Below are 25607 nucleotides of genomic sequence, written 5' to 3'. Positions count from 1 at the left end.
TCCACCCGTCTCGGCCTCCCAAAGTGCTGGGATTACAGGCTTGAGCCACCGCGCCCGGCCTCAGCCTATTAATATTGTATCAGATTCTGCATATGTAGTACAGGCTACAAGGGATATTGAGCCAGCCCTAATCAAATATAGCATAGATGGTCAGTTAAACCAGCTGTTCAGTTTATTACAACAAACAGTGAGAAAAAGAAATTTCCCATTTTATATTACTCATGTTTGAACACACACTAATTTACCAGGGCCTTTAACTAAAGCAAATGAACAAGCTGACTTACTGGTGTCATCTGCATTCATAAAAGCACAAGAACTTCATGCTTTGACCCTTGTAGATGTGACAGGATTTAAAAATAAATTTAAGGCCAGGCACAGTGGCTCAAGCCTGTAATCCCAGCACTTTGGGAGGCCGAGATGGGCGGATCACGAGGTCAGGAAATTGAGACCATCCTGGCTAACATGGTGAAACCCCGTCTCTACTAAAAAATACAAAAAACTAGCCGGGTGAGGTGGCGGGCGCCTATAGTCCCAGCTACTTGGGAGGCTGAGGCAGGAGAATGGCGTAAACCTGGGAGGCGGAGCTTGCAGTGAGCTGAGATCCGGCCACTGCACTCCAGCCTGGGCGACAGAGCGAGTCTCTGTCTCAAAAAAAATTAAAAAATTAAAAAAATAAAAAATAATAATAAAAAAATAAATTTAATATCACATGGAAACAGGCAAAAAATATTGTACAATATTGCACCCAGTGTCAAGTCCTACACCTGCCCACTTAGGAGGCAGGAGTTAATCCCAGAAGTCTGTGTGCTAATGCATTATGGCAAACGGATGTCACACATGTACCTTCATTTGGAAAATTATCATGTGTCCATGTGACAGTAGATCCTTATTCACATTTCATGTGGGCAATCTGCCGGACAGGAGAAAGTACTTCCCATGTTAAAAGACATTTATTATCTTGTTTTGCTGTCATGGGAGTTCCAGAAAAAATCAAAACTGACAATGGGCCAGGATACTGTAGTAAAGCATTCCAAAAATTCTTAAATCAGTGGAAAATAGGCCAGGTGCGGTGGCTCAAGCCTGTAATCCCAGCACTTTGGGAGGCCGAGACGGGCTGCTCACGAGGTCAGGAGATCGAGACCATCCTGGTTAACATGGTAAAACCCCATCTCTACTACAAAAAGTACAAAAAAACTAGCCAGGCGAGGTGGCGGGCGCCTGTAGTCCCAGCTACTCGGGAGGCTGAGGCAGGAGAATGGCATGAACCTGGGAGGCGGAGCTTGCAGTGAGCTGAGATCCGGCCACTGCACTCCAGCCTGGGCGACAGAGTGAGACTCCGTCTCAAAAAAAAAAAAAAAAAAAAAAAAAAAATCAGTGGAAAATGACACATACAACAGGAATTCCCTATAATTCCCAACGACAGGCCATAGTTGAAAGAACTAATAGAACACTGAAAACTCAATTGGTTAAACAAAAAGAAGGGGGAGACAGTAAGGAGTATACCACTCCTCAGATGCAACTTAATCTAGCACTGTCTACTTTAAAATTTTCAAACATTTATAGAAATCATACTACTACCTCTGCAGAACAACATCTTACTGATAAAAAGAACAGCCCACACGAAGGAAAACTGATTTGGTGGAAAGACAACAAAAATAAAACATGGGAAATAGGGAAGGTGGTAACGTTGTGGAGAGGTTTTGCTTGTGTTTCATTCACCAGGAGAAATTCAGCTTCCTGTTTGGATACCCGCTAGACATTTAAAGTTCTACAATGAACTCATTGGAGATGCAAAGAAGAGCACCTCTGTGGAGACGGAGACACCGCAATCGAGCACCATCGGCTCCCCAGATGAACAGAATGGTGATATTAAAAGAATAAATTGTCAAAGCATCAAAAGCCCATTTAAATTTGGTACCAGGAACTGAGGCAATTGTGGGATTTGCTGATGACCTCGCAAGTCTTAACCCTGTCACTTGGGCTAAAACCCTCGGAAGTTCCACTACCGTAAATTTCATATTAATCCTTGTGTGCCTGTTCTCTCTGTTGTTAGTTTACAGGTGTACCCAGCAGCTCCGAAGAGACAGCGACCATCGAGAACAGACCCTGATCATGATGGCAGTTTTGTCAAAAAGAAAAGGGGGAAATGTGAGGGAGAGATCAGACTGTAAGGGTGTGAAATCAGACTGTTAGGGCGTCACATTTGCATGAGTCAAAGCATGAAGTTATTGTGCTTTTATGAATGCAGATGACACCAGTAAGTCAGCATGTTCGCTTGCTTTAGTTAAAGGCCCTGGTAAATTAGTGTGTGTTCAAACATGAGTAATATAAAATGGGAAATTTCTTTTTCTCACTGTTTGTTGTAATAAATTGAAATGTGTGAGATCAGACTGTTAGGGTGTCCATGTAGAAAAAGGAAGACATAAGAAACTCCATTTTGATCTGTACTAAGAAAACTTCTTCTGCTTGCAAATGCAGTTAATCTGTAACCTTAGCCCCAACCCTGTGCTAGCAGGAACCTGTGCTGTGTTGACTCAAGGTTTAATGGATTTAGGGCTGGGCAGGATGTGCTTTGTTAAAGATGTGTCTGCAGGCAGTATGCTTGGTAAAAGTCATCGCCATTCTCCATTCTCAATTACCAGGGACAATGCACTGTGGAAAACCGCAGGGACCTCTGCCCAAGAAAGCCTGGGCATTGTCCAAGGTTTCCCCACACTGAGACAGCCTGAGATATGGCCTCGTGGGAAGGGAAAGACCTTACCATCTCCCAGCCCGACACCCGTAAAGGGTCTGTGTTGAGGAGGATTAGTGAAAGAGGAAGTCCTCTTTGCAGTTGAGATAAGAGGAAGGCATCTGTCTCCTGCTCCTCCCTGGGAATGGAATGTCTCGGTGTAAAACCTGACCGTACATTCTATTTACTGAGATAGGAGAAAACCGCCCATGGCTGGAGGTGAGACATGCTGTTGACGATACTGCTCTGCTACACTTTACTGCACTGAGATGTTTGTGTAAAGTTAAACATAAATCTGGCCTACGTGCACATCCAGGCACAGCACCTTTCCTTAAACTTATTTATGACACATTCCTTTGCTCACATGTTTTCCTGCTGACCCTCTCCCCACCATTACTCTGTAGTCCTGCCACATTACCCTCACCGAGATAATAGAGATAGTGATCAATAAACACGGAGGAACTCAGAGACCAGCGCTGGTGCAGGCCCTCACTTGCTGAGCGTTGGTCCCCTGGACCCACTTTTCTTCCTCTATAGTTTTTCTCTGTGTCTTATTTCTTTTCTCAGTCTCTTGTCCCCACCTTGCGAGAAATACCCACAGGTGTGGAGGGGCAGGCCCCCTTCACCATTCCATAAGAATATAACGGCCGAGCGCAGTGGCTCAAACCTGTAATCTCAGCACTTTGGGAGGCCGAGATGGGTGGATCACGAGGTCAGGAGATCGAGACCATCCTGGCTAACATGGTGAAACCCCGTCTCTACTAAAAAAAAAAATACAAAAAAAATGCCAGGCGCGGTGGCTCAAGCCTGTAATCCCAGCACTTTGGGAGGCCGAGATAGGCGGATCACGAGGTCAGGAGATCGAGACCATCCTGGCTAACACGGTGAAACCCCGTCTCTACTAAAAATACAAAAAACTAGCCGGGCGAGGTGGTGGGCGCCTGTAGTCCCAGCTACTTGGGAGGCTGAGGCAGGAGAATGGCGTAAACCCGGGAGGCGGAGCTTGCAGTGAGCTGAGATCCGGCCACTGCACCCCAGCCTGGGCGACAAAGCGAGACTCCGTCTCAAAAAAAAAAAAAAAAAAAAAAAAGAATATAATGGCCGAGCGCAGTGGCTCAAGCCTGTAATCTCAGCACTTTGGGAGGCCGAGATGGGTGGATCACGAGGTCAGGAGATCGAGACCATCCTGGCTAACATGGTGAAACCCCGTCTCTACTAAAAAAAAAAATACAAAAAAACTAGCCAGGCGAGGTGGCGAGCACCTGTAGTCCCAGCTACTCAGGAGGCTGAGGCAGGAGAATGGCGTGAACCCGGGAGGCGGAGCTTGCAGTGAGCGGAGATCACGCCACTGCACTCCAGCCTGGGTGACAGAGCGAGACTCCGTCTCAAAAAAAAAAAAAAAAAAAAAAAAAAAAATATAACAAGAGCTGTGCTAAAGATTCATAATCCACGAGGGCATCTAAAATGCCAACCCACAGGACAGGTGCTTCTTTCTTCTTGTATCCATTTATGTGGTCGTTTTCAAGGATTTCTGGCCAAATGTCACCGACAAAAGCCAGGAGGTTATCCCAGACTTCATCCCTGTTGTGAGGAATGTAGGTCTGGAGGATGGTCATCTCTTCCTGGGCCTCCTTCTCCACTTCGGTGCTACCAGTGCCCTGGATCCCAGTGCCGCAGCTTCCTTGGCCTTCAACTCTTTCTCCCTCTGCAGGTGGTGGTAGTGTTCAATTTCAGCCTGAGCTGCTTCTTTGGCCTGCATCAGCCTCCAGTTCTTTCTCTTTTTTTTTGAGACGGAGTCTCGCTCTGTGGCCCAGGCTGGAGTGTAGTGGTGGTGATCTCGATTTACTGCAACCTCTACCTCCCAGGTTCAAACACTTCTCTGCCTCAGCCTCCTGAGTAGCTGGGACTACAGGCATGTGCCACCATGTTGCGGGAAATCAGGGACCCTGAACACAGGGACTGACTAGAGCCACGGCAGAGGAAAATAAATTGTGAAGATTTCACAGACATTTATCAGTTCCCAAATAATACTTTTATAATTTCTTATGCCTGTCTTTACTTTAATCTCTTAATCCTGTTATATTTGTAAGCTGAGGATGTACATCACCTCAGGACCACTGTGATAATTGTGTTAACTGTATAAATTGATTGCAAAACATGTGTGTTTGAACAACATGAAATCAGTGCACCTTGAAAAAGAACAGAATAACGGCAATTTTTAGGGAACAAGGGAAGACAACCATAAGGTCTGACTGCCTGCGGGGTTGGGAAAAAGAGCCATATTTTTCTTCTTGCAGAGCCTATAAATGGATGTGGAAGTAGGAGAGCTATTGCTAAATTCTTTTCCTAGCAAAGAATATTAATATTAATACCCTAGGAAAGGAATGCATTCCTGTGGGGAGGTCTATAAACAGCCGCTCTGGGAGTGTCTGTCTTATGCAGTTGAGATAAGGACTGAGATACGCCCTGGTCTCCTGCCATACCCTCAGGCTTACTAGGGTTGGGAAACTCCACTCTGGTAAATTTGTGATCAGACCAGTTCTCTGCTCTCGAACCCTGTTTTCTGTTGTTTAAGATATTTATCAAGACAATTCGTGCACTGCTGAACATAGACCCTCATCAGTGGTTCTGCTTTTGCCCTTTGACTTCTGATCTTTGTTGGACTCTTATCAGTAGTTCTGCTTTTGCCTTTTGTCCTGTTCCCTCAGAAGCACGTGATCTTTGTTAGACCCTTATTAGTAGTTCTGCTTTTTGCCCTTTGAAGCATGTGATTTTGGACCTACTTGCTGTTTGTACACCCCCTCCCCTTTTGAAACCCTTAATAAAAACTTGCTGGTTTTGAGGTTCAGGCAGGCATCAGGGTCCTACCAATATGTGATGTCACCCCTGGTGGCCCAGCAGTAAAAATTCCTCTCTTTTTACGGTCTCTCTTTGTTTCTCAGCCACCCAACACTTATGGAAAATAGAAAGAACCTATGTCGAAAAATTCGGGTGGCTTCCCCCAATACCACCACCCCTGGCTAATTTTTGTATTTTTAGTATTTTAGTAGAGACAGGGTTTCACTGTGTTAGCCAGGATGGTCTCAATCTTCTGACCTCATGATCCATCCACCTTGACCTCCACTTCTTTCTTTTGCAGGCATCAGACACCTTCTCAGCGTCCTGCTTCTCAGCCTGCAGCAGCTGCTGAATCCCCTGAGATGGACTGGCCATTGTGGCAGCAATTTTGAGACCAAGGCAAGTGGCCTAAAGCATCTTGAAGGCCCCTTGGGTCTTCAAACTGCATTTTAAACTGTTCTTTCTTCTTTATGTTTTCCTCTCCTGGCTCCAGGTCTCAAGATACAACTTTGAGACAAACTGCCTGTATGACACCTCTCATTTTGAAACACAGCCTCAGAGTCCTACCCCATTTCCTTCTTCATCCTATACTCCCAGGCCTTATGCACAATTATTTACCTGGACACGTGTTCAGCACACACTGTGCTGTCTTATCTGGCCATATATTTTCTTAGAGGCTTCAGGGGTCGGATTCTGACAGGGACCAGGCACCTCCGGAATTCTCTCTCCAACAAAAGATAACTTCAGGGGCGGAACCCACTGCCGGCTGCAGAGTGACTAAGAGATTGACTAGGACTAGTTTATAACCCGGCAGGATCCATGATGGCACCAGCCCCTTCACCAAATGGAACAACAGTTCAAGAGGACCACCAGGGCAAGGCACGCCCTGGCACCTCCCTGATCCCCTTGCCTCTTTTGCATTCCAAACTCTTGCATTCCAAACTCTTTATTTTATTTATTTATTTATTTATTTATTTATTTATTTATTTATTTTTGAGATGGAGTCTCGCTCTGTTGCCCAGGCTGGAGTGCAGTGGCCAGATCTCAGCTCACTGCAAGCTCCGCCTCCCAGGTTCACGCCATTCTCCTGCCTCGGCCTCCCGAGTAGCTGGGACTACAGGCACCCGCCACCTCGCCCAGCTAGTTTTTTGTATTTTTTAGTAGAGACGGGGTTTCACCATGTTAGCCAGGATGGTCTCAATCTCCTGACCTCATGATCCGCCCGCCTTGTGTCTCGGCAGACATGACTCCAGCAGCTGGGTGGCTCAGTGCAGGCTGCACTGTCTGCCTCCAAGGTGGCTTCTTTGCTCCCATGTCTGTTGCCTCGACTGGGGTGGCTGAAGGACGGTGTTATGAACTGAATTGTGTCCCCTCAGATTTAGACACTCACATCCTAATCCCCAATGTGAGTGTATTGGAGATAGGGCCTTTAAGGAGGTAATTAGGGTAAAATGAGGCTGTAAGGGTGGGCCCCTATCTAAGAGGACTGGCGTCCATATAAGAGGAAGGGACACCAGAGTGTGATGCAGAGGAAAGAACATGTGAGGACAAAGCAGCCAGAAGGCGGCCGTCTGCAAACCACGGAGAGAGGCCTCACCAGAGACCAAACCTGCAGACACCTTGATCTGGGACTTCCAGCCCCCCTGAGCTGTGGGAACATGCATTTCTGTTGTTTGAGTGGCCCTGTCTATAGTATTCTGTGATGGCAACCTGAGCTGACAAGGATAGAAGGGCTCAGCTGGAACTGACGATCTGAGGGTCTACAGGCAGCCTCTCTGGCATGGTGGTGGCGTTCAGGTCCTTGGTTTTCTTACATGGTTGCTCAGGTTTCAAGAGAAAGGCATCTCTGGGAACAAGGTCAAAGCTGCAAGATGCTTTATGACCCAGCCTAAGAAGTCAGCTGAAGCAGTGGCAGGAAGGTCTCTGGGAGGGGACACAGGCCTCACCTCTGGAAGGAGATGTGTCAGAGAATTCCCACCATGCTAGTAAGTGCCACAATTGTGAAATGGCCAAAAGACCCTGCTATTTACTTATCCATGAGAAATGATGAACAGTGTTGTAAGGCAGAGAGAATGAGAAGGTAAGAGGAATACGAGGGCGAGGGGTGACACAGAGAAAGGAGGAGGGAGGAGGGCTGTGGGAGGAGGCCGAGCTCCCTGCCTGTGCCTGGGGCTGTGCCCTGTGCACATTTCTTCTCTGCAAGGAGATCAATGTTAGGCCTTGTCAGCAGAGCGCACTGAGGAGGAAGCGGACAACGTTCTATCTAGGGTTTTCCTTCCAGCTCTGGGTCCATCCTTCACCCTTGGTGTGCAGGTGACCCTTGGTGCACACCCTCCAGCGAGTTTCTCCTGCACTCCAGTGCCACCCAGTGCCACCCATGAGTGGGTCCTGAACATGTCCGGCTGGCACCCCAGCCACTGCTGGCATTACGAGATGCTTGGGGTGTTGCTTTTCTGGCTGGCAACCTCTGTGGCTGCTGGCACCGTTGCCTGAGTTCTTGTCCTGTGTTTAGGAAGAATGGGGTACACAGACAAGTGGAGGGTGAGCAAGACGAAGAGGAGCTTTATTGAGTGTTAGAACAGCTCAGAGGAGACCGTTGGGGGCAGCTCCTCTCTGTAGGCAGGTTATCCCCACGGAGTGTTCAGCTCTCAGCAGACAGGGTAGCTCCTCTCTGCAGCTGGTCCTCCCGTCTCTCTGTTCTCTCCCCTGCTCTGGCTGATCCCGCAGGTTTTTATGGACCTCAGAGGGGAGGAACTGCCCTCCCTGGCCGGAAGGTGGGGCCGTACTGAGGACCTGCCCTTTTCCACCTAGGAGCCTGTCTGCCTCCCACTGCTGTCCATGACATCCAGGCCGTTCTTGCCAAGGGACACCTGCAGCCCAGTGCTGAGCTGTGCTCAGCAGCCCCCATATCTGCACCCGAAGTCCGGAGGGGGCTGAGGTGGCAGGGCCTGAGTATGCAGGTACTCAGTCGGGCAGTCACAGTGCCGGGCTTGGCTCCAACCCCACTCCGAGATCAGAGGGTGTACCAGGAGTGGCGAAAGGCCAGGCAGTGGGATGAGGCACCTCCAAGCCTGCAAAGGCAAGGAGGGGGTCCTTCCTAGGCCCCCAAGAGTACAGGGAAGCCGGGGTCTACAGCCCCTACTTGGGCGGCTGCAGCTGTGCCTGATGGGGGCTCCTGCCTGTTCCTGGCTCCCACCAGCTCCATGGAGCACGCAGCCCTGGCTACACCCCTTCCCGGCCTGGGGTGGGGGCTCCTGATTCTCACTGGGCCCCAGCTAGGATCTGGGGCAGAGGCAACGTCGCCACAAGCTGCCCCCATTGCCCTGGCGCTCAGGAGTGGCCTGGGGCAGAGCTAATCACAGCCCTGGGCCTGGCTGTTGGGAGTGACAGGCTCTACGGTCACCTCAATGCCAGGCGGACCCTGGGGATGAGTCCTCGGGCAGCCCAAGCAGAGCCTCCTCCTGAGGCCCAGGAACCTGGTACGCTCGGCGAGGTGGGCGTAGTGACTGTGCCACCAGCCGGGTACCTGAAGCAGGCACCACTCCCACTTCCCACCTTGGGCCCTGAAGCGCGGCCCCAGCTCTGCATCAGGACCCCTTTCTGCCCGACAGTGCTGCTCCCTCTCCTGCGGGCGACCCTGCCCGGCCCCATCGCAGTGGCCCCCATGGCGGCTGGGGGCTGTCCATCTCCTCCCTGCACCCTCCCTGCAGGGGCCGCAGTAGATGACCCTCGCTGCCATCACTGGGGTGCCCAGCAAGCTTCCCTGCCGTTCCGGGGTCCGCAGCCACATCCTCTCCAGCAAGACCTGGGCCCCACCTTGGGCAGAGCCCTCCCCAGTCTGTTCTTTCCTTGGGTGTTTTCTCTCAGCCCTAGAGGCAGCAGCTGCTCCCCACACCCACCGTTTGGTTTGAGACGGAGTCTCGCTCAGTTGCCAGGATGGAGTGCAGTGGTGCAATCTCGGCTCACCGCATCCTCTGCCTCCAAGTTCAAGTGATTCTCCTGCCTCAGCCTCCTGAGTAGCTGGGATTACAGGCACCCGCCACCACGCCTGGCTAATTTTGTATTTTTAATGCAGATGGGGTTTCTCCATGTTGGTCAGGCTGGTCTCGAACTCCTGACCTCAGGTGATCCACCCACCTCGGCCTCCCAAAATGCTGGGATTACAGGTGTGAGCCCCGTGTCCAGCCCTGTTTCTCTATTTTTTACTATCTTCTTTACCCCATTTAATCCCCATTTACTACTTTTTTTTTTTTTTTTTGAGACGGAGTCTTGCTCTGTCGCCCAGGCTGGAGTGCAGTGGCACAATCTCGGCTCACTGCAAGCTCCACCTCCCAGATTCACACCATTCTCCTGCCTCAGCCTCCCGAGTAGCGCCTCCCGAGTAGCTGGGAGTACAGGTGCCCACCAACAAGCCCGGCTAATTTTTTGTATTTTTAGTAGAGACGGGGTTTCATTGAGTTAGGATGGTCTCGATCTCCTAACCTTGTGATTTGCCCACCTCGGCCTCCCAAAGTGCTGGGATTACAGGCGTGAGTCACCGCGCCCGGCGTTTTGTTTGTTTGTTTGTTTTTGTTTTTTGAGACAGGGTCTCTCTCTGTTTCATACACTGGAGTGCAGAGGCACAATCATGGCTCACTGCAGCCTGGACCTCCTGGGTTTAAGCAATCCTCCTGCCTTAGTTTCCTAAGTGGCTGGGACTACAGGCATGCATCACCACACCCAGCTATTTTTTGTATTTTCTGAAAAGATGGGATTTCACCATATTGCCCAGGCTGGTCTCTAACTCCTGGGCTCAAAAAGTCTGCCCTCCCGGCCGGGCGCGGTGGCTCAAGTCTGTAATCCCAGCACTTTGGGAGGCCGAGACGGGCGGATCGCGAGGTCAGGAGATCGAGACCATCCTGGCTAACACGGTGAAACCCCGTCTCTACTAAAAATACAAAAAATTAGCCGGGCGAGGTGGCGGGCGCCTGTAGTCCCAACTACTCGGGAGGCTGAGGCAGGAGAATGGCGTGAACCCGGGAGGTGGAGCTTGCAAGTGAGCTGAGATCCGGCCATTGCACTCCAGCCTGGACAGCAGAGCGAGACTCCATCTCAAAAAAAAAAAAAAAAAGTCTGCCCTCCCAAAGTGTTGGAATTACAAGCATGAGCCACTGTCCAACGTATATATACACACACACACACATACACATATATACACACACACACATATACATATATATACACACACATATACACATATACACACACATATACATATATATACACACACATACATATATACACACATATACATATATACACACATATACATATACACACACATATACATATATATACACACATATACATATATATACACACATATACATATATACACACACATATACATATATATACACACATATACATATATATACACACACATATACATATATACACCACATATACATATATACACACATATACATATATATACACACATATACATATATATACACACACATATACATATATACACACACATATACATATATATACACACACATATACATATACATATACACATATATATATATATGGAGAGAGAGAGAGAGAGACAAGGTCTTGCTCTGTTGCCCAGACTGGAGTGCAGTGGCACGATCTCAGCTCACTGCAACCTCAACTTCCCAAGCTCAAGCGATCCTCCCACCTCAGCCTCTCGAGTAGCTGGGACTATAAGTGTGCACCACCACATTTGGCTTATTTTTTAATATTTTGTAGAGATTGGGTCTCACCACGTTGCCCAGGATGGTCTTGAACTCCTGGGCTCCAGTGATCCACCTGCCTTGGCCTCCCAAAGTGCTGGAATTACAGGTGTGAGCCACCACGCCCAGCCAACATTAAATCTTAATTTTTCCATCCAGGCATGGTGGCTCACACCTCTAATCCCAGCACTTTGGGAGGCCGAGGCTGGCAGATCAGGAGGTCAGGAGATCGAGACCATCCTGGCTAACACGGTGAAACCCCATCTCGGCCGGGCGCGGTGGCTCAAGCCTGTAATCCCAGCACTTTGGGAGGCCGAGACGGGCGGATCACGAGGTCAGGAGATCGAGACCATCCTGGCTAACACAATGAAACCCCGTCTCTACTAAAAATACAAAAAAATTAGCTGGGCGAGGTGGCGGGCGTCTGTAGTCCCAGCTACTCGGGAGGCTGAGGCAGGAGAATGGCGTAAACCCGGGAGGCGGAGCTTGCAGTGAGCCGAGATAGCGCCACTGCACTCCAGCCTGGGCGACAGAGCGAGACTCCGTCTCAAAAAAAAAAAAAAAAAAAAAAAAAAAAAGAAACCCCATCTCTACTAAAAATACAAAAAAAAAAGGCCGGGCGCGGTGGCTCAAGCCTGTAATCCCAGCACTTTGGGAGGCCGAGACAGGCGGATCACGAGGTCAGGAGATCAAGACCATCCTGGCTAACACGGTGAAACCCCGTCTCTACTAAAAATACAAAAAATTAGCCGGGCGTGGTGGCGGGCACCTGTAGTCCCAGCTACTCGGAGGCTGAGGCGGGAGAATGGCGTGAACCCGGGAGGCGGAGCTTGCAGTGAGCCGAGATCGCACCACTGCACTCCAGCCTGGGAGACAGAGCGAGACTCCGTCTCAAAAAAAAAAAAAAAAAAAAAAAAAAATTAGCCGGGTGTGGTGGCAGGCGCCTGTAGTCCCAGCTACTTGGGAGGCTGAGGCAGGAGAATGGCATGAACCCAGGAGGCGGAGCTTGCAGTGAGCCGAGATTGTGCCACTGCACTCCAGCCTGGACGACAGAGCGAGACTCTGTCTCAAAAAAAAAAAAAAAAAAAAAAAAGAAAAAAAATCGTAACTTTCCCTGTGCAGTCTGCTGACTCCTCGACCCTGAAAGACGCATTGTCCAAGCTGTTGCCTGCCACCCGGGATGTCCCTCCCAACTGAGCTGAGGGAAAGGCAGAGGGAAGGACTTTGTGACCCTCCCAAGGCTGTGGATGCCCCCAGAGCCCCAGGCCCCAGACGTCAGGGAGTGAGATTGCCAGCCCTGTGTCAGCTCTGCAGAGAAGCCCAAGACTGGACAGCTGTGGTCACTGCCAGGTATGAGCCTTTCCAGGTCACCAGGAGATGGATGTTAGGAGAGGAGCTGAGGGAAAGTCATCCCTCACCTGAGGGTCGTGGAGCTGGAGACCCGAGGAGGAGCCGGTGTTGACGCAGTTTGAGGGTCGTGGAGCTGGAGATCCGAGCAGGAGCAGGTGCTTTTCTAGTTTGAGGGTCATGGAGCTGGAGACCCAGGGAGGAGCCGGTGTTGTAGTTTGAGAGTCATTGAGCTGGAGACCCATGGAGGAGCCGGTGGTGTTCTAGTTTCAGGGTTGTGGAGCTGGAGACTCAGGGATGAGTTTTTGCTGCTGTTCCAGTGTGAGGTTCGTGGAGTGGAGACCCAGGCAGGACCGTTGTTGTTTTAGTTTGAGGGTCATGGAGCTGGAGACTTAGGAGGAGTCAGTGTTGCTACTGTTTAAATTTGAGGGTTATGGAACTGGAGAACCAGGGACGAGGCAGTGCTGCTGTCCTAGTGTGAGGCAGTGGAGCTGGAGACCCAGGGAGGAGCTGGTGCTGCTGTTTTAGTTTGAGGCCTGTGGAGCTGAAGTCTCGGGGAGGAGCCGGTTCTTTTGTTCAACTGTGAGGATCATGGAGCTGAAGACCCAGGGAGAAGCGTTGTTCTAGCTTGAGTGTTGTGGAGCTCAAGACCCAGGGAGGAGCTGGTGATGCTGTTGTTTAAGGCTGAGGGTTGTGGAGCTGGAGACTTGCTGGGGAGCTGGTGCTGCTGTGGTCCGAGTCTGAGGGTCGTGGGGTTCGGGTTGTGCAGAGGAGCTGGTGCTGCTGTTTCATGTTGGGAGTCATGGAGCTGGAGACCTAGTGAGGAGCCACTGCTGCTGTTCAAGTCTGAGGGTCGTGGAGCTGGAGAGCGGGGAGGGGCAAGTTCTGGTGTTCTAATGTGAGGGTCGTGGAGCTGGAGAGTGGGGAGGGGCAAGTTCTGGTGTTCTAGTGTGAGGGTCGTGGAGCTGGAGAGTGGGGAGGGGCAAGTTCTGGTGTTCTAGTGTGAGGGTCGTGGAGCTGGAGAGTGGGGAGGGGCAAGTTCTGGTGTTCTAGTGTGAGGGTCGTGGAGCTGGAGAGCGGGGAGGGGCGAGTTCTGGTGTTCTAGTGTGAGGGTCGTGGAGCTGGAGAGCGGGGAGGGGCGAGTTCTGGTGTTCTAGTGTGAGGGTTGTGGAGCTGGAGACCTAGGGAGGAGCCGGTGCTACTCCCATTTAAGTCAGAGGGCTGTGGACCTGGAGCTTTGGGGGAGGAGCCCGTGCTGCTGTTCAACCGTGGGGAGGATCCGGTGCTTCATTTGAAGTTTGAGGGTTTGGAAGCTGGAGATCCAGGGAGGAGCTGGTGATGCTGTTCTATTTTGAGGCTCGTGGAACTGGAGATGGGGAGGAGCCGGTGCTGCTGCGGTTCATGTCTGAGGGTTACATAGCTGGAAACCCAGGGAGAAGCCGGTATTACAGCTTCTAAAGTCTGAGGATTGTGGAGCTGAAGACCGGGGAGGAGCCAGTGCTGCTGTTCTAGGTTGAGGATCGTGGAGCTTAGAGCCTTTGAGGGGAGCCGGTGCTGCCTGTCAAGTCTGAGTCATTGAGCTGGAGATCCAGTGGGGAGCCGGTGCTGCTGTTGTAGTTTGAGGATTGTGGAGCCTGAGACCCGGGGAGGAGCCAGTGCTGCTGTTCAAATGGTTCCTCCCTGGGTCTCCAGCTCCACGACCTTCAAACCAGAACAGCAGCACCAGCTCTACCCTGGGTCTCTAGATCCAGGACCCTCAGACTAGAAAAGCAGCACTGACTCCTCCCTGGGTCTGCAGCTCCACGACCCTCAGACTTGTTCTAGTTTGAGGGTCTTGGAGCTGGAGGCTTTGTGAGGAGCTGGTGCTGCCTTTCAAGTCAGAGAGTCATTGAGCTGGAGATCCAGGGAGGAGCTGGTGCTGCTGTTCTAGGTTGAGGATCGTGGAGCTGAAGACCGGGGAGGAGCTGGTGCTGCTGTTCTAGGTTGAGGATAGCGGAGCTTAGAGTCTTTGCGGGGAGCCGGTGCTGCCTGTCAAGTCCGAGAGTCATTGAGCTGGAGATCCAGTGGGGAGCTGGTGCTGCTGTTGTAGTTTGAGGATCGTGGAGCTGGAGACCGGGGAGGAGCTCGTGCTGCAGTTGAAGCTTGAGGGTCAGGGAGCTGGGAAGTTGGAGATATTGGGAGGAGCCGGTGCTGCTGTTTAAGTCTGGCTAAACATGGAGCCAAAGTTGGAGAAGTAGTAGAGAGAAGTAGTAGTAGGAGAGTCACAGGATGCCACTGGAAACTGTAGATGTAGCTGTACCCCAAGCAAGCTAAGCTTGGGAACTTCTCACGTCTAGTGATTAATGCATCCTTTTCCCTCTTACTCAGTTTGGATTTGCTTTCTGTCTCATGAGACAGAAAGACCCTGATTAATACCCTTAGGAACTGAAAAGCTTAAAAAAACGAAATGATGTTGGTAATCATAATAATGGGACTGAAAGCACAAGTATCCTGACTGACAGAGACAAAACACACACACACAATATATATCTTTTCAATCAGCTAGTAAAATAAAAAATAAATTGAAAAAAATAGACTTCAGCCAAGCTACAAAAAGTTGTTTCATGGAGAATTGGTGGAGGACAGAGATTAACCCGAGAGGTGCCATTAATGGAGAAACTGAGAACTTACCACTTTTCCTGTGGGGTTTCAGTGCAGAATGATATCCCGTGAGTTCTGGCGGCTGAGCCCCTCCACACAGCCCGGTGATGCCGTAGGTGTCATGGAAGGGTCCTCTCCAAGCTGGTCCTGCGTCTCTGCTATGATGAGTGCGGCCTCTGACCCCCAGCAACTGACTGTGTCTTGAGAGGAGACCAGGCCCATGAGCACAAGGGTTTCCATGGTGAGGGCTCCGTGGATGGAATCTCACGGATGTTCTGATGTTCCTTTCTTATGTTCATCGGCCATCTTGCTATTTAATGCATCTTGTTTATAACTGTCTTCTATGTTTTTTTTTTTTTTGAGACGGAGTCTCGCGCTGTCGCCCAGGCTGGAGCTCAGTGGCCGGATCTCAGCTCACTGCAAGCTCCGCCTTCCGGGTTCACGCCATTCTCCTGCCTCAGCCTCCCGAGTAGCTGGGACTACAGGCGCCCACCACCTCGCCCGGCTAGTTTTTTTTTTTTTTTGTATTTTTTAGTAGAGACGGGGTTTCACTGTGTTAGCCAGGATGGTCTCGATCTCCTGACCTTGTGATCCGCTCATCTCGGCCTCCCAAAGTGCTGGGATTACAGGCTTGAGCCACCGTGCCCGGCCTATAACTGTCTTCTAAATACTGAATAGAAAAAAGCATTTGTACAACATGGGTAAGGGATAAAGAACATCGACACATTGGACACCAGGACCTCCACCAAGTTTAGGGAATAGAATCTGAAGAGACAGAACTTTGGATGCTCCCTGGAGGCCCTGCCTGAGTCCCAGTCCCTTCCCTTCTCCTACAGAGGGAGTCACTTCCTGCTTTCTGTCTTTTATTATTCCCGTACTTTTCTTCACAGTACGTTTCTTTCACCGCGTATGTGTGCATCCCTAAACAATATGCCGTTTAGTTTTGGAACTTTCTGTTGTCTTTTGGAGACAGGGTCTTGCTCTGTTGCCTCAACTGTAGTTTTGAACTTTGATGTGAGGAAATTCTCCTGTGCGGTTGCTCCTACGTTGCATGGCTCTGAGCATCTGCTCGAGGTCTATTTTTGTCCTCCATTCTCCCCCGAGATCCACCCACACTGACATGGTTCATTTTCATTGCTGCGTGATCTCCCATCTCCATTCTCTTCCTGAGACCCACCCACGTTGACATGATTCAGTTTCCTTGCTGTGTGATCTCCTGTCCTCTGAGGGGAGCATGGGAAATGTCTTCATCTTCCTGTGGATGAGGGTTTGGCCAGGCTGGGGTCCTAGTTCCGTTGCTAGGAACATTCTCGGGCATATCTTTTGTACACAAGTGCACGTTTCTTCTGGCCAGTGAGTAGCTTTCAGTTTTTACAATTTCATCCCAGGTAAGAAATGTGATTTTCCCCATAACCCACAAAACACACCCTTTCATATACAAGGATACCAAGAAAATTTCATGATCATTCTTAGCAGTGGCTGAGTGTGCTTGTTGCTCTCCATTCTTCCCAACCCTTGCATTGATTGGGTTGTGGGATTTTTGCCTGTCTGGTGGGCGACACGTGACACCTCATCCTGTTAGCTGAGACCCTATTCACGGTTCCATTACCCTTTCCTTCACATTTCCTTTTCTGTGAAGGGCTGGCTCAACTCCCCCACTTTTTTTTTTTTTTTTTGAGATGGAGTCTCACTCTGTCACCAAGACTGGAGTATAGTGGCACAATCTTGGCTCACTGCAACCTCCGCCTCCGGGGTTCAAGCAATTCTTCTGCCTCAGCCTCCTGAGTAGCTAGGACTACGGGCACGCACCACCACATCCGGCTAATTTTTTGTATTTTTAGTAGAGACAGGGTTTCACCATGTTGGCCAGGCTGGTCTCAAACTCTTAACCTCGTGATCCACCCGCCTCGACCTCCCAAAGTGCTGGGATTACACGCACGAGTCACCATGCCCGGCTAGGGCTGGTTCAACTCTTTTGTCCAGTTTCCATTTAGTTGTCTGAATTTTTCTTTTTTTCTTTTATTATTATTATTATTTGAGACAGAGTCTCATTCTGTCACCCAGGCTGGAGTGCAGCGGCGTGATCTCCGCTCACTGCGGCCTCCGCCTTCCAGGTTCAAGTGATTCTCCTGTCTCAGCCTCCAGAGTAGCTGGGATTACAGGCGTGAGCCACCATGCCCAGCTAGTTTTTGTATTTTTAGTAGAGACAGGGTTTCACCATGTTGGCCAGGCTGGTCTCGAATTTCTGACCTCAGGTGACCTGCCTGCCTCGGCTTCCCAAAGTGCTGGGATTACAGACGTGCGCCACCGCACCTGGCCTGCCTTTTTCTTTTTCAAGAGGACTCTTTATAGATTATGCCCATTCATTCTGATGACTATCTGTGTGGCAAAGATGGGTTTGAATCCACCAGGATGAACCTGCAGGATCCCCTCTCTGTGGTGGGAGAGGAGACAGAGAGGGGTAGAGGGGCATGGAGAATCCGAGCCAAGAGGAGGCTGAACCAGGGGGGGACTGCAGGCTGCTGTGAGAACTTCTCCTCTGAGCCGGGCGGGATTAGCAGGGGATTCTAACCAGGGGAGCCATGGGATCTCCCTCACGTATTTCTGCCATGGTTGGCTCATTTGAACTCACCTCTTGAAGAAGACTTGGCCTTGGCCACCCAGAGGCCCCTGGTGAGGGCTTAACTCCTGGCGTGGCCACTGACACATCCATGTTTGGTGCACACACGGCTGGGCAGTCCCGAGACCTGCTCTTCCCGGGCCTCTCATTGGTGCTGTTTCTTGAATGTGTCCCCTCCCAGGTCTGGCCTATTTGTGAGACTCATCACACCTCGGCATGAAGCAGGAGGTTTGGCAAATGACCTGTAAGGCATCTTTTGAAAGGTTCATGGTCACTATTGTGGGGAGAAAGGGCCACTGAGCTTGGATGCTCTCTTTGCTGATGTGGTTTTTTTCAATTAAGTGAAAATAAAGAGTCATGCCTCTTTGCACATACCTGGTCTGATCACCAAGCAGCCAAGGAGGCCTCGGGGCATCTTGCAAGCTGGAACCACCAGCCCTGTGTGAACTACAGGCGCTTCTATATAAGCTGCTCCCAGGTGAGGGGAGCGGGTCAGGCGATCCCAAGCTCCGCCTGCTGCTTGGCATGAGTCAGCCGTGTGTGAGGAGGTGGTTGTGGAGGAATCCCACGGTCTGCCCAGACAGTCACCTGCAGGAGGGCTGGGATGATGCTGTTCTCACATTCATCATCCACAGTGCCTGGCACCTGCTCCAGGCCATGGCAGGTGTACAGGTGTCCAACTGATCTTAGATGATGAGGGCCCTGCTCAGCGGCCCTGGGGGTAGGAGGGAAATCAGCTTGAGAGCGTTCCTGGGTCATGCCTCACCTAACTTACATGACGTCTCCAGGAGAGAGGGCTACTGGTGGTGTCTGTGTATCAGTCAGGATGAGTAACAGCAGCCAATACAACAACAGCTCCCAGCGCTCGGAGAGATGCACACAAGGGTTCTTTCCTGCTCTTGTCACAGTCTCTTGACACTAAAGATATGTGTCAGTCCATCTGCGTTGCTATTAATAAAGGGATACCTGAGGCTGGATTAATTGTGGGAGGAGCAGCTCCCCTGAAAGGACTCTTAGGAGACAAGTACCTGTGACTGTGATGTGCCTCTTGCAAAGTCCTAAAGAGAAGTGGGTCAAATCAGCTTTCTTAGCAGACAGGGAGGGGCACCCACGGCAAACTCCCTTCGCCTGGGAGCAGGTATGGTCCATGAGTCCTATGTCGCCTGTTTCTTCCTCCATCTTGACCTGCAGACCCGATGTGATCCGACCTCTGCCTGCCTCTCCAACTCCATCTCCCCACCCCCGCTCCTGTTCTTCCTACCAATTAGGTTACAGTCTCGGTTAAGGACCCTGAATCACAGTGGCTTAACTAAGACAGGTTCATTCCTTTCACATGAAAGTCCAAGCCAGTCAGGTGATTCTTCTCTGCAGTTTTCAGGTTCTTAGCCTCCTTCCGTCTTGCTGCTCTGACTTCCTTAGGGTGTAGCTTCCCCTCCGCCCCAAGAGTCCATACTGTCTCCTGTCAGCCGACAGGGAGAGGAGAAGGGGACAAGAGGGCACAAACCTTCTTTCCTCTAAAGGCAGCTGCTGTGCACGGGCCTCACCTCCCCATTGGCCACAGCCTGGTCACACGGCCACTGATTGCTGCAAGGGATGCTGGGAAGTGTAGTCTTCATCCTGAATGCCAGTGCCCACATGGGTCACTCCTGAGGCCAAGGGGAGAGAGGACATGGGAGAGAGTTGCTGGTCTCCCCAGCCCTGGGGTCAGGGTTGCCTCCCTGGGTGATGGTTGTTCTTGTGTGTTGACTGGGTCTACACATCAGTTCCACTATATTGTGTGTCTGTTCTGGTGAGGTCTGGATGACTCCAGGCCTGAGCAGGAGAAACCAGCAACAGGATTTGTTTTGTTTTGCTGAATCTAGGATCACATTGTTGCAGGAAGTAGCTGGCAGCTAATGATGGCTGTTGCTGGGGGATCTGCTGGCCTGTAAACCAGGGTGTCCACGTAGCTGCTTGGGCTTCCTTTCAACATGGCTGCCTCTGAGCAGTTGTACTTCTTATGTGCCAGTGGACTTCGAAGACATAGGAAGTAGCAGTTTCCAGCAGTTTCCAGGCCACTCCCTGAACTGGCACAGCATCCCTTCCACTGCATTCAATTGGCCAAAGTATAACAGTGAAACAGAGAAGAACTAACATAACTCACTCTATTTGTGTTCAAGAGGCCTTTACCCATCCTGCAAGCAGGCTAGGATAATTTCGGAGCACTGGGACAATATGCAAAAACAGTAATCATGTAGTTTTAAAAACAATTAACAATATCTTATTAAATATGCATAGGAGCATTGCAACCTGACCAAGGACAAAGAAGTTCCCAACCTCCTCAGACTCTTGCTGGTGCCCAGATGTCTGTGGCCTTTTTTTTTTTTTTTTTTTTTTGACAAGGTCTATCACCCAGGCTGAAGTGCAGTGGTGCCATCTCGGCTCACTGCAACCTCCACCTCCTGGCCTCAATTCATCCTCCCACCTCAGTCTTCTGACTAGCTGGGACTACAGGTACCCACGACCATGCTAGGCTAATTTTTGTATTTTTTGTAGAGACAGGGTTTCACCATGTTGCCCAGGCTGGTCTCGAACTCATGAGTTCAAGTGGTCCACCTGCCGTGGCCTCCCATAGTGCTGGGATTACACGTTTGAGCCACCACACTCAGACGTAGGTCACTCCCCTCCCTTTTTTTTTTTTTTTTTGAGACAGTCTCACTCTATCGCCCAGGCTGGAGTGCAATGGCACCATCTCAGCTCACTGTAACCTCTGCCTCCTGGGTTCAAGCGATACTCCTACCTCAGCCTCCAGAGTAGCTGGGAATACAGGCATACGCCACTATGCCTGGCTAATTTTATATTTTTAGTAGAGACGGGGTTTCTCCATGTTGGTCAGGCTGGTCTCGAACTCCCGACCTCAGGTGATCCGCCCGCCTCGGCTTCCCAAAGCGGGAGTGCTGGGATTACAGGCGTGAGCCACCACGCCCAACCATAGATCACTTCTTGATACCAACCACCTTCTCTTCCTCTGCCCTTAACATAAAAAGAGCCTGAAATTTGTACCCACTTGAGATGGCACATTAGGACTCCAGTCTACCATCTTCTTGGTTTGCTGGCTGTCTGAGTAAATTGCTTTCTTCCCACCGACTCCTGTCTCTTGAGTTTTGGCTTTTGAGCAGCTGAACGTGTGTTCGGTTACAAAAGCAGTCACAAGGTGTCCCTCACACCAAGATTTAAGGGGTGGAGAATTAAACTGTCACATTGAAGAAGAGAGCTCAGGACTGCCCCTTCCATCCGAGACAACAAACGGGCCAGTCCCTGAGCAGGCAGATGGGGAGGGGAGGTGGCAGAGCAGCCCGAGACCTACAGCAGAGGGCTGGTGGGGAGGACCCTGGGAGGGACCACACACTCAAGATCTGTGTTGAGAAAAATTTCCAGGAACATGGGAATGGGTCTGTCTTCCCTGAAATTAGTATGTAGAGAGAATCTGGACAAAAACCACATTCTCAGAGTTAGGCTTCGGTGTGGAAATCAACCCTTTGCCTGCTACACTGTTTTTTTTCTTTTTCTTTTTTTTTGGAGACGGAGTCTTGCTCTGTCACCCAGACTGGAGTGCAGTGACACTATCTTGGCTCACTGCAACCTCTGCCGCCCGCGTTCAAGTGATTCTCGTGCCTCAGCCTCCCGAGTAGTTGGGATTACAGGCGCCCACCACTATGCCCGGCTAATGCTTTTGTGTGTTTTTAGTAGAGATGGGGTTTCACCATGTTGGTCAGGCTGGTCTCAAACTCCTGATCCCAAAGTGCTGGGATTACAGGCATGAGCCACCACACCTGGTTAATTTTTTTTGTATCTTTTTAGTAGAGACAGGATTTCTCCATGTTGGTCAGGCTGGTCTCGAACTTCTGACCTCGGGTGATCTGCCCACCTTGGTCTCCCAAAGTGCTGGGATTACAGGCCTGAGCCACTGTGCCCTTCCTGTTACATTGTTTTCTAGATGGTAAGAGATGGGAATATGCAAATGGGCAGTGAGCAGACCCTATCAGGACAGAGCTCTCATTCCAGCAGCCAGCGGGAAGCCCACAGCAAGCCTGGAGCAATCGCCCCCGTGGCCAGGGCGTGGGTAGTAACTAGCAGCTGCCTTTCATTTTGACTCAGCTTCCGATGCGGCCCACCTGGAGACAGGCAAACACGCTCCTGGACAGTCCTGGCGGATGCCCTGCGCATGCCCATTCTGTCATTCTTGGGGTCCTGATCCAGACGCTAGGAGAGGGTTCTTGGACCTTGTGCAAGAAAGAAGTTGGGGCAAGTCTATAAAGTGAAAGCAAGTTTATTAAGAAAGTAAAGAAATAAGCTCGGTGCTGTGGCTCATGCCTGTAGTCTCAGCACTTTGGGAGGCCGAGGCAGGCAGATCACTTAAGGTCAGGAGTTCGAGACCAGCCTGGGCAACATGGTGAAACCCTGTCTCTACTAAAAAATCAAAAATTAGCAGGGTGGCAGGCGCCTGTAATCCCAGCTACTCAGGAGGCAGAAGCAGGAGAATCCCTTGAACCGAGGAGGCGGAGGTTACAGTGAGCCGAGATCAAACCACTGCACTCCAGCCTGGGCGAGAGAGTGAGATTCAGTCTCCAAAAAAAATTAAAAAAATAAATAGCCAGGCGCGGTGGCTCACGCCTGTAATCCCAGCACTTTGGGAGGCCGAGGCGGGCGGATCACGAGGTCAGGAGGTTGAGACCATCCTGCTAACATGGTGAAACCCCGTCTCTACTAAAAAATACAAAAAATTACCCGGGCGTGGTGGCGGACGCCTGTGGTCCCAGCTACTCAGGAGGCTGAGGCAGGAGAATGGCCTGAACCCGGGAGGCGGAGCTTGCAGTGAGGCAAGATCGCGCCACTGCACTCCAGCCTGGGCAACACAGCGAGACCCCGTCTCAAAAAAAACCCAAAAAACACAAAATAAATAAATAAAGATAAAAAAATTTATAGATGATGATTCAGAATTCGTGACTTCCTAATGATTTTATTTTAAGGATTATCACCAGAATAAAACGTTGACGATCTCTTTTTCCAATCCTGGCTCAGCGCTGACACACTTTCAGAAGGGACCAGCTCCTTCCCGAAGAAACGAGGTACCCAGAGGCGGGCGGGGTGCGGGGAGCCCGGGCGCAGAGAGCAGGGCAGACTGCCCCCTGGTGGAAGGATGGAGGGACGCCACCAGCATGCGGAGGGGAGCCAGGCCAATGAGGCCGCCTGAGAGATGAGGCTGCGCAGAGAAGGGGATGGGGTGCGGGGCCCTGGTGTTGTCCTGCAGGTCAGGCCCCCTCAGCAGGGCAAAGAGAGAGAGGAGGTTTTTCCTCCTCCTCTGAGGGCAGAGGTGTTGGGTTAGGAAGTGCTCTTAGGGGCAGGGTGCAGGGACAGGGTGCAGTGGCAGGGGCCTGGGGCGTGGGGACCAGGCCTGGCCTGGGGGAGACAGATGGACGGCAGCCCTGGCTAACCGAAGCCATTGGGAATTTATTGGAAGAATATCTGAGCTCAGAGGATTAGCGGAGGCTGGAGAAACAAGTAGGTGGGGACTGGAGCCGCTCTCAGGGCAGGAGCCAGGAGACCAGCAAGAGCTCAAGGGGGGGGCCGGGCGCGGTGGCTCAGGCCTGTAATCCCAGCACTTTGGGAGGCCGAGACGGGCGGATCATGAGGTCAGGAGATCGAGACCAGCCTGGCGAACACGGTGAAACCCCGTCTCTACTAAAAATACAAAAAATTAGCCAGGCGAGGTGGCGGCACCTTTAGTCCCAGCTACTCGGGAGGCTGAGGCAGGAGAATGGTGTAGACCCGGGAGGCGGAGCTTGCAGTGAGCTGAGATCCGGTCACTGCACTCCAGCCTGGGCAACAGAGCGAGACTCCGTCTCAAAAAAAAAAAAAAAAAAAGAACTCAAGGGGAAGAGGTCTGAACCTTGGGTGGCGGGGGGCAGTGCGTGGGGGCTGGGGTGGGAGAGGACTGAGCTCTGTGAAGGACCCCAGTTCACTATGTCAAAAAGGAAAACAAGGCAGGGAGCGGTGGTTCACGCCTGTAATCCCAGCACTTTGGGAGGTCAAGGCGGGCAGATCACCTGAAGTCAGGAGTTTGAGACCAGCCTGACCAACATGGGGAAATCCTGTCTTTACTAAAAATGCAAAAAAAGGCCGGGCGCGGTGGCTCACGCCAGTAATCCCAGCACTTTGGGAGGCCGAGACGGGCGGATCACGAGGTCAGGAGATCGAGACCATCCTGACTAACACGGTGAAACCCCGTCTCCACTAAAAAATACAAAAAACTAGCCGGGCAAGGTGGCGGCGCCTGTAGTCCCAGCTACTCCGGAGGCTGAGGCAGGAGAATGGCATAAACCTGGGAGGCGGAGCTTGCAGCGAGCTGAGATCCGGCCACTGCACCCCAGCCCGGTCGACAGAGCGAGACTCTGTCTCAAAAAATAAATAAATAAATAAAATAAATAAGAATAAAAATAAAAATGCAAAAAACAAACAAACAAAAAACTTAGATGGGCGCGGGGGCTACTGTTATCTCAGATACTCCTGAGGCTTAGGCAGGAGAATCGCTTGAACCTGGGAGGCGGAGGTTACAGTGAGCTGAGACTGCACCACTGTACTCCAGCCTGAGTGACAGAGCGAGACCCTGTTTCAAAAAAACAAAACAAAACAAATAAATAGGGGCACACAGTTGTGTGAGTTTAGACAAATGCAAATGGTCATGGAACCACTGCAGGCACAACGGAGCAGCTCCGGTGCCCAAAAAGTTTCCTCGAGGTCCCTTGTGGCCAATCACTGCCCGCACCTCAGCCCCGGGAGCCACTGGGAAGCCCCTTGCCCTGTGGGCTCGCCTGTCCTAGAACATCTTATAAAAGGAGTCGTAGATTTCAGCCTTTTCTGCCTGGCTTCTGTCCCTCTGCAGGGTGCACCTGGGATTCAGCCACCTTCGTTCCTTTTACCCCCAAGTGTCCGTCACATGCTGCCCTGCTGCCTGGAAGGGCGTGCCCCCACGGAAGGGCGTTTCCTTGTTCCGAGTTCTCAGTGACGGTGAATGAAGTCCCTATAAACAGACATGTTCAAGTTCGCTGTAAACACAGTTTTCATTTCTCCCCGGTAGAGAACTCCATAAGTAGGTAGGGTCATGAAATGTTTCGCTGTGTGAGACTCTGCCAGGAAGTTTTCCAGTGTGGTCCTGTCTTGTTCGTCCCACAGAGGATGAGAGTTCCACTGACTCCTGGCCCTCACAGGCTCTAGGGATTGCGCGTGTTTCTGTGGAACGCCTTCCACGGTCTCCGGGTGTGCACAGCGGTTTCCAAAAGTTTCCAGGTTGCGTCTTCCCACCGACTGATGCTCAGTGTGTTCTCATCTCCCGTCCGGATGTTTTCTTTGGTGAAGTATCTTTTCAGATCTCTTGCCTGTCTTTTTATTTATTTTTTGAGACGGAGTTTTGCTCTTTCGCCCAGGTTGGAGTGCAATGGTGCCATCTCGGCTCACTGCAACCTCCCTGCACCCACCTCGCTTCAGGTTCAAGCAAGTCTCCTGCCTCAGCCTCCCGAGTAGCTGGGACTACAGGCACCCGCCACCACGGCCAGCTAATTCTTGTATTTTTAGAGGAGACAGGGTTTCACCATGTTGGCCAGGCTGGTCTCGAACTCCTGACCTCAGGTGATCCACCTGCCTCGGCCTC

General features: G+C 51.0%; 3 protein-coding genes across 9 annotated transcripts in view; all 3 read right to left on the bottom strand.

Annotated features, from left to right (window-relative positions):
• TMEM141 (transmembrane protein 141) overlaps positions 1-25607 on the bottom strand; it is a 191348-nt gene that overhangs the window by 12724 nt on the left and 153017 nt on the right. The gene's annotated exons all lie outside the window — the stretch shown is intronic.
• RABL6 (RAB, member RAS oncogene family like 6) overlaps positions 1-25607 on the bottom strand; it is a 136769-nt gene that overhangs the window by 61525 nt on the left and 49637 nt on the right. The gene's annotated exons all lie outside the window — the stretch shown is intronic.
• On the bottom strand, positions 14498-18335 carry LOC126937251 (uncharacterized). Its single transcript, XM_050760680.1, has 4 exons — positions 18296-18335; positions 18131-18194; positions 15331-15548; positions 14498-14863 (listed from the first exon to the last, which is right to left on the bottom strand). The coding sequence occupies exons 1-4, from the start codon at positions 18333-18335 to the stop codon at positions 14538-14540; spliced, it is 648 nt and encodes a 215-aa protein (XP_050616637.1). The 3' UTR covers positions 14498-14537.

Source organism: Macaca thibetana, chromosome 15 (assembly GCF_024542745.1).
Source record: "Macaca thibetana thibetana isolate TM-01 chromosome 15, ASM2454274v1, whole genome shotgun sequence".
NCBI lineage: Eukaryota > Metazoa > Chordata > Mammalia > Primates > Cercopithecidae > Macaca > Macaca thibetana.
This window is presented reverse-complemented; position numbering and strand designations above follow the sequence as displayed.

What these genes read in the sequence shown, in the direction of transcription:
- LOC126937251 (XM_050760680.1), bottom strand. Translation starts at nt 18,335, where the DNA reads ATGCCCCGAGGCCTCCTTGGCTGCTTGGTGATCAGACCAG. An exon ending in CTGCTTGGTGATCAGACCAG is followed by an intron (nt 18,195 to 18,295) that starts GTATGTGCAAAG and finishes TCCCCACAATAG; the next exon opens with TGACCATGAACCTTTCAAAA. An exon ending in GAAACCCCACAGGAAAAGTG is followed by an intron (nt 14,864 to 15,330) that starts GTAAGTTCTCAG and finishes ATGTTTAGCCAG; the next exon opens with ACTTAAACAGCAGCACCGGC.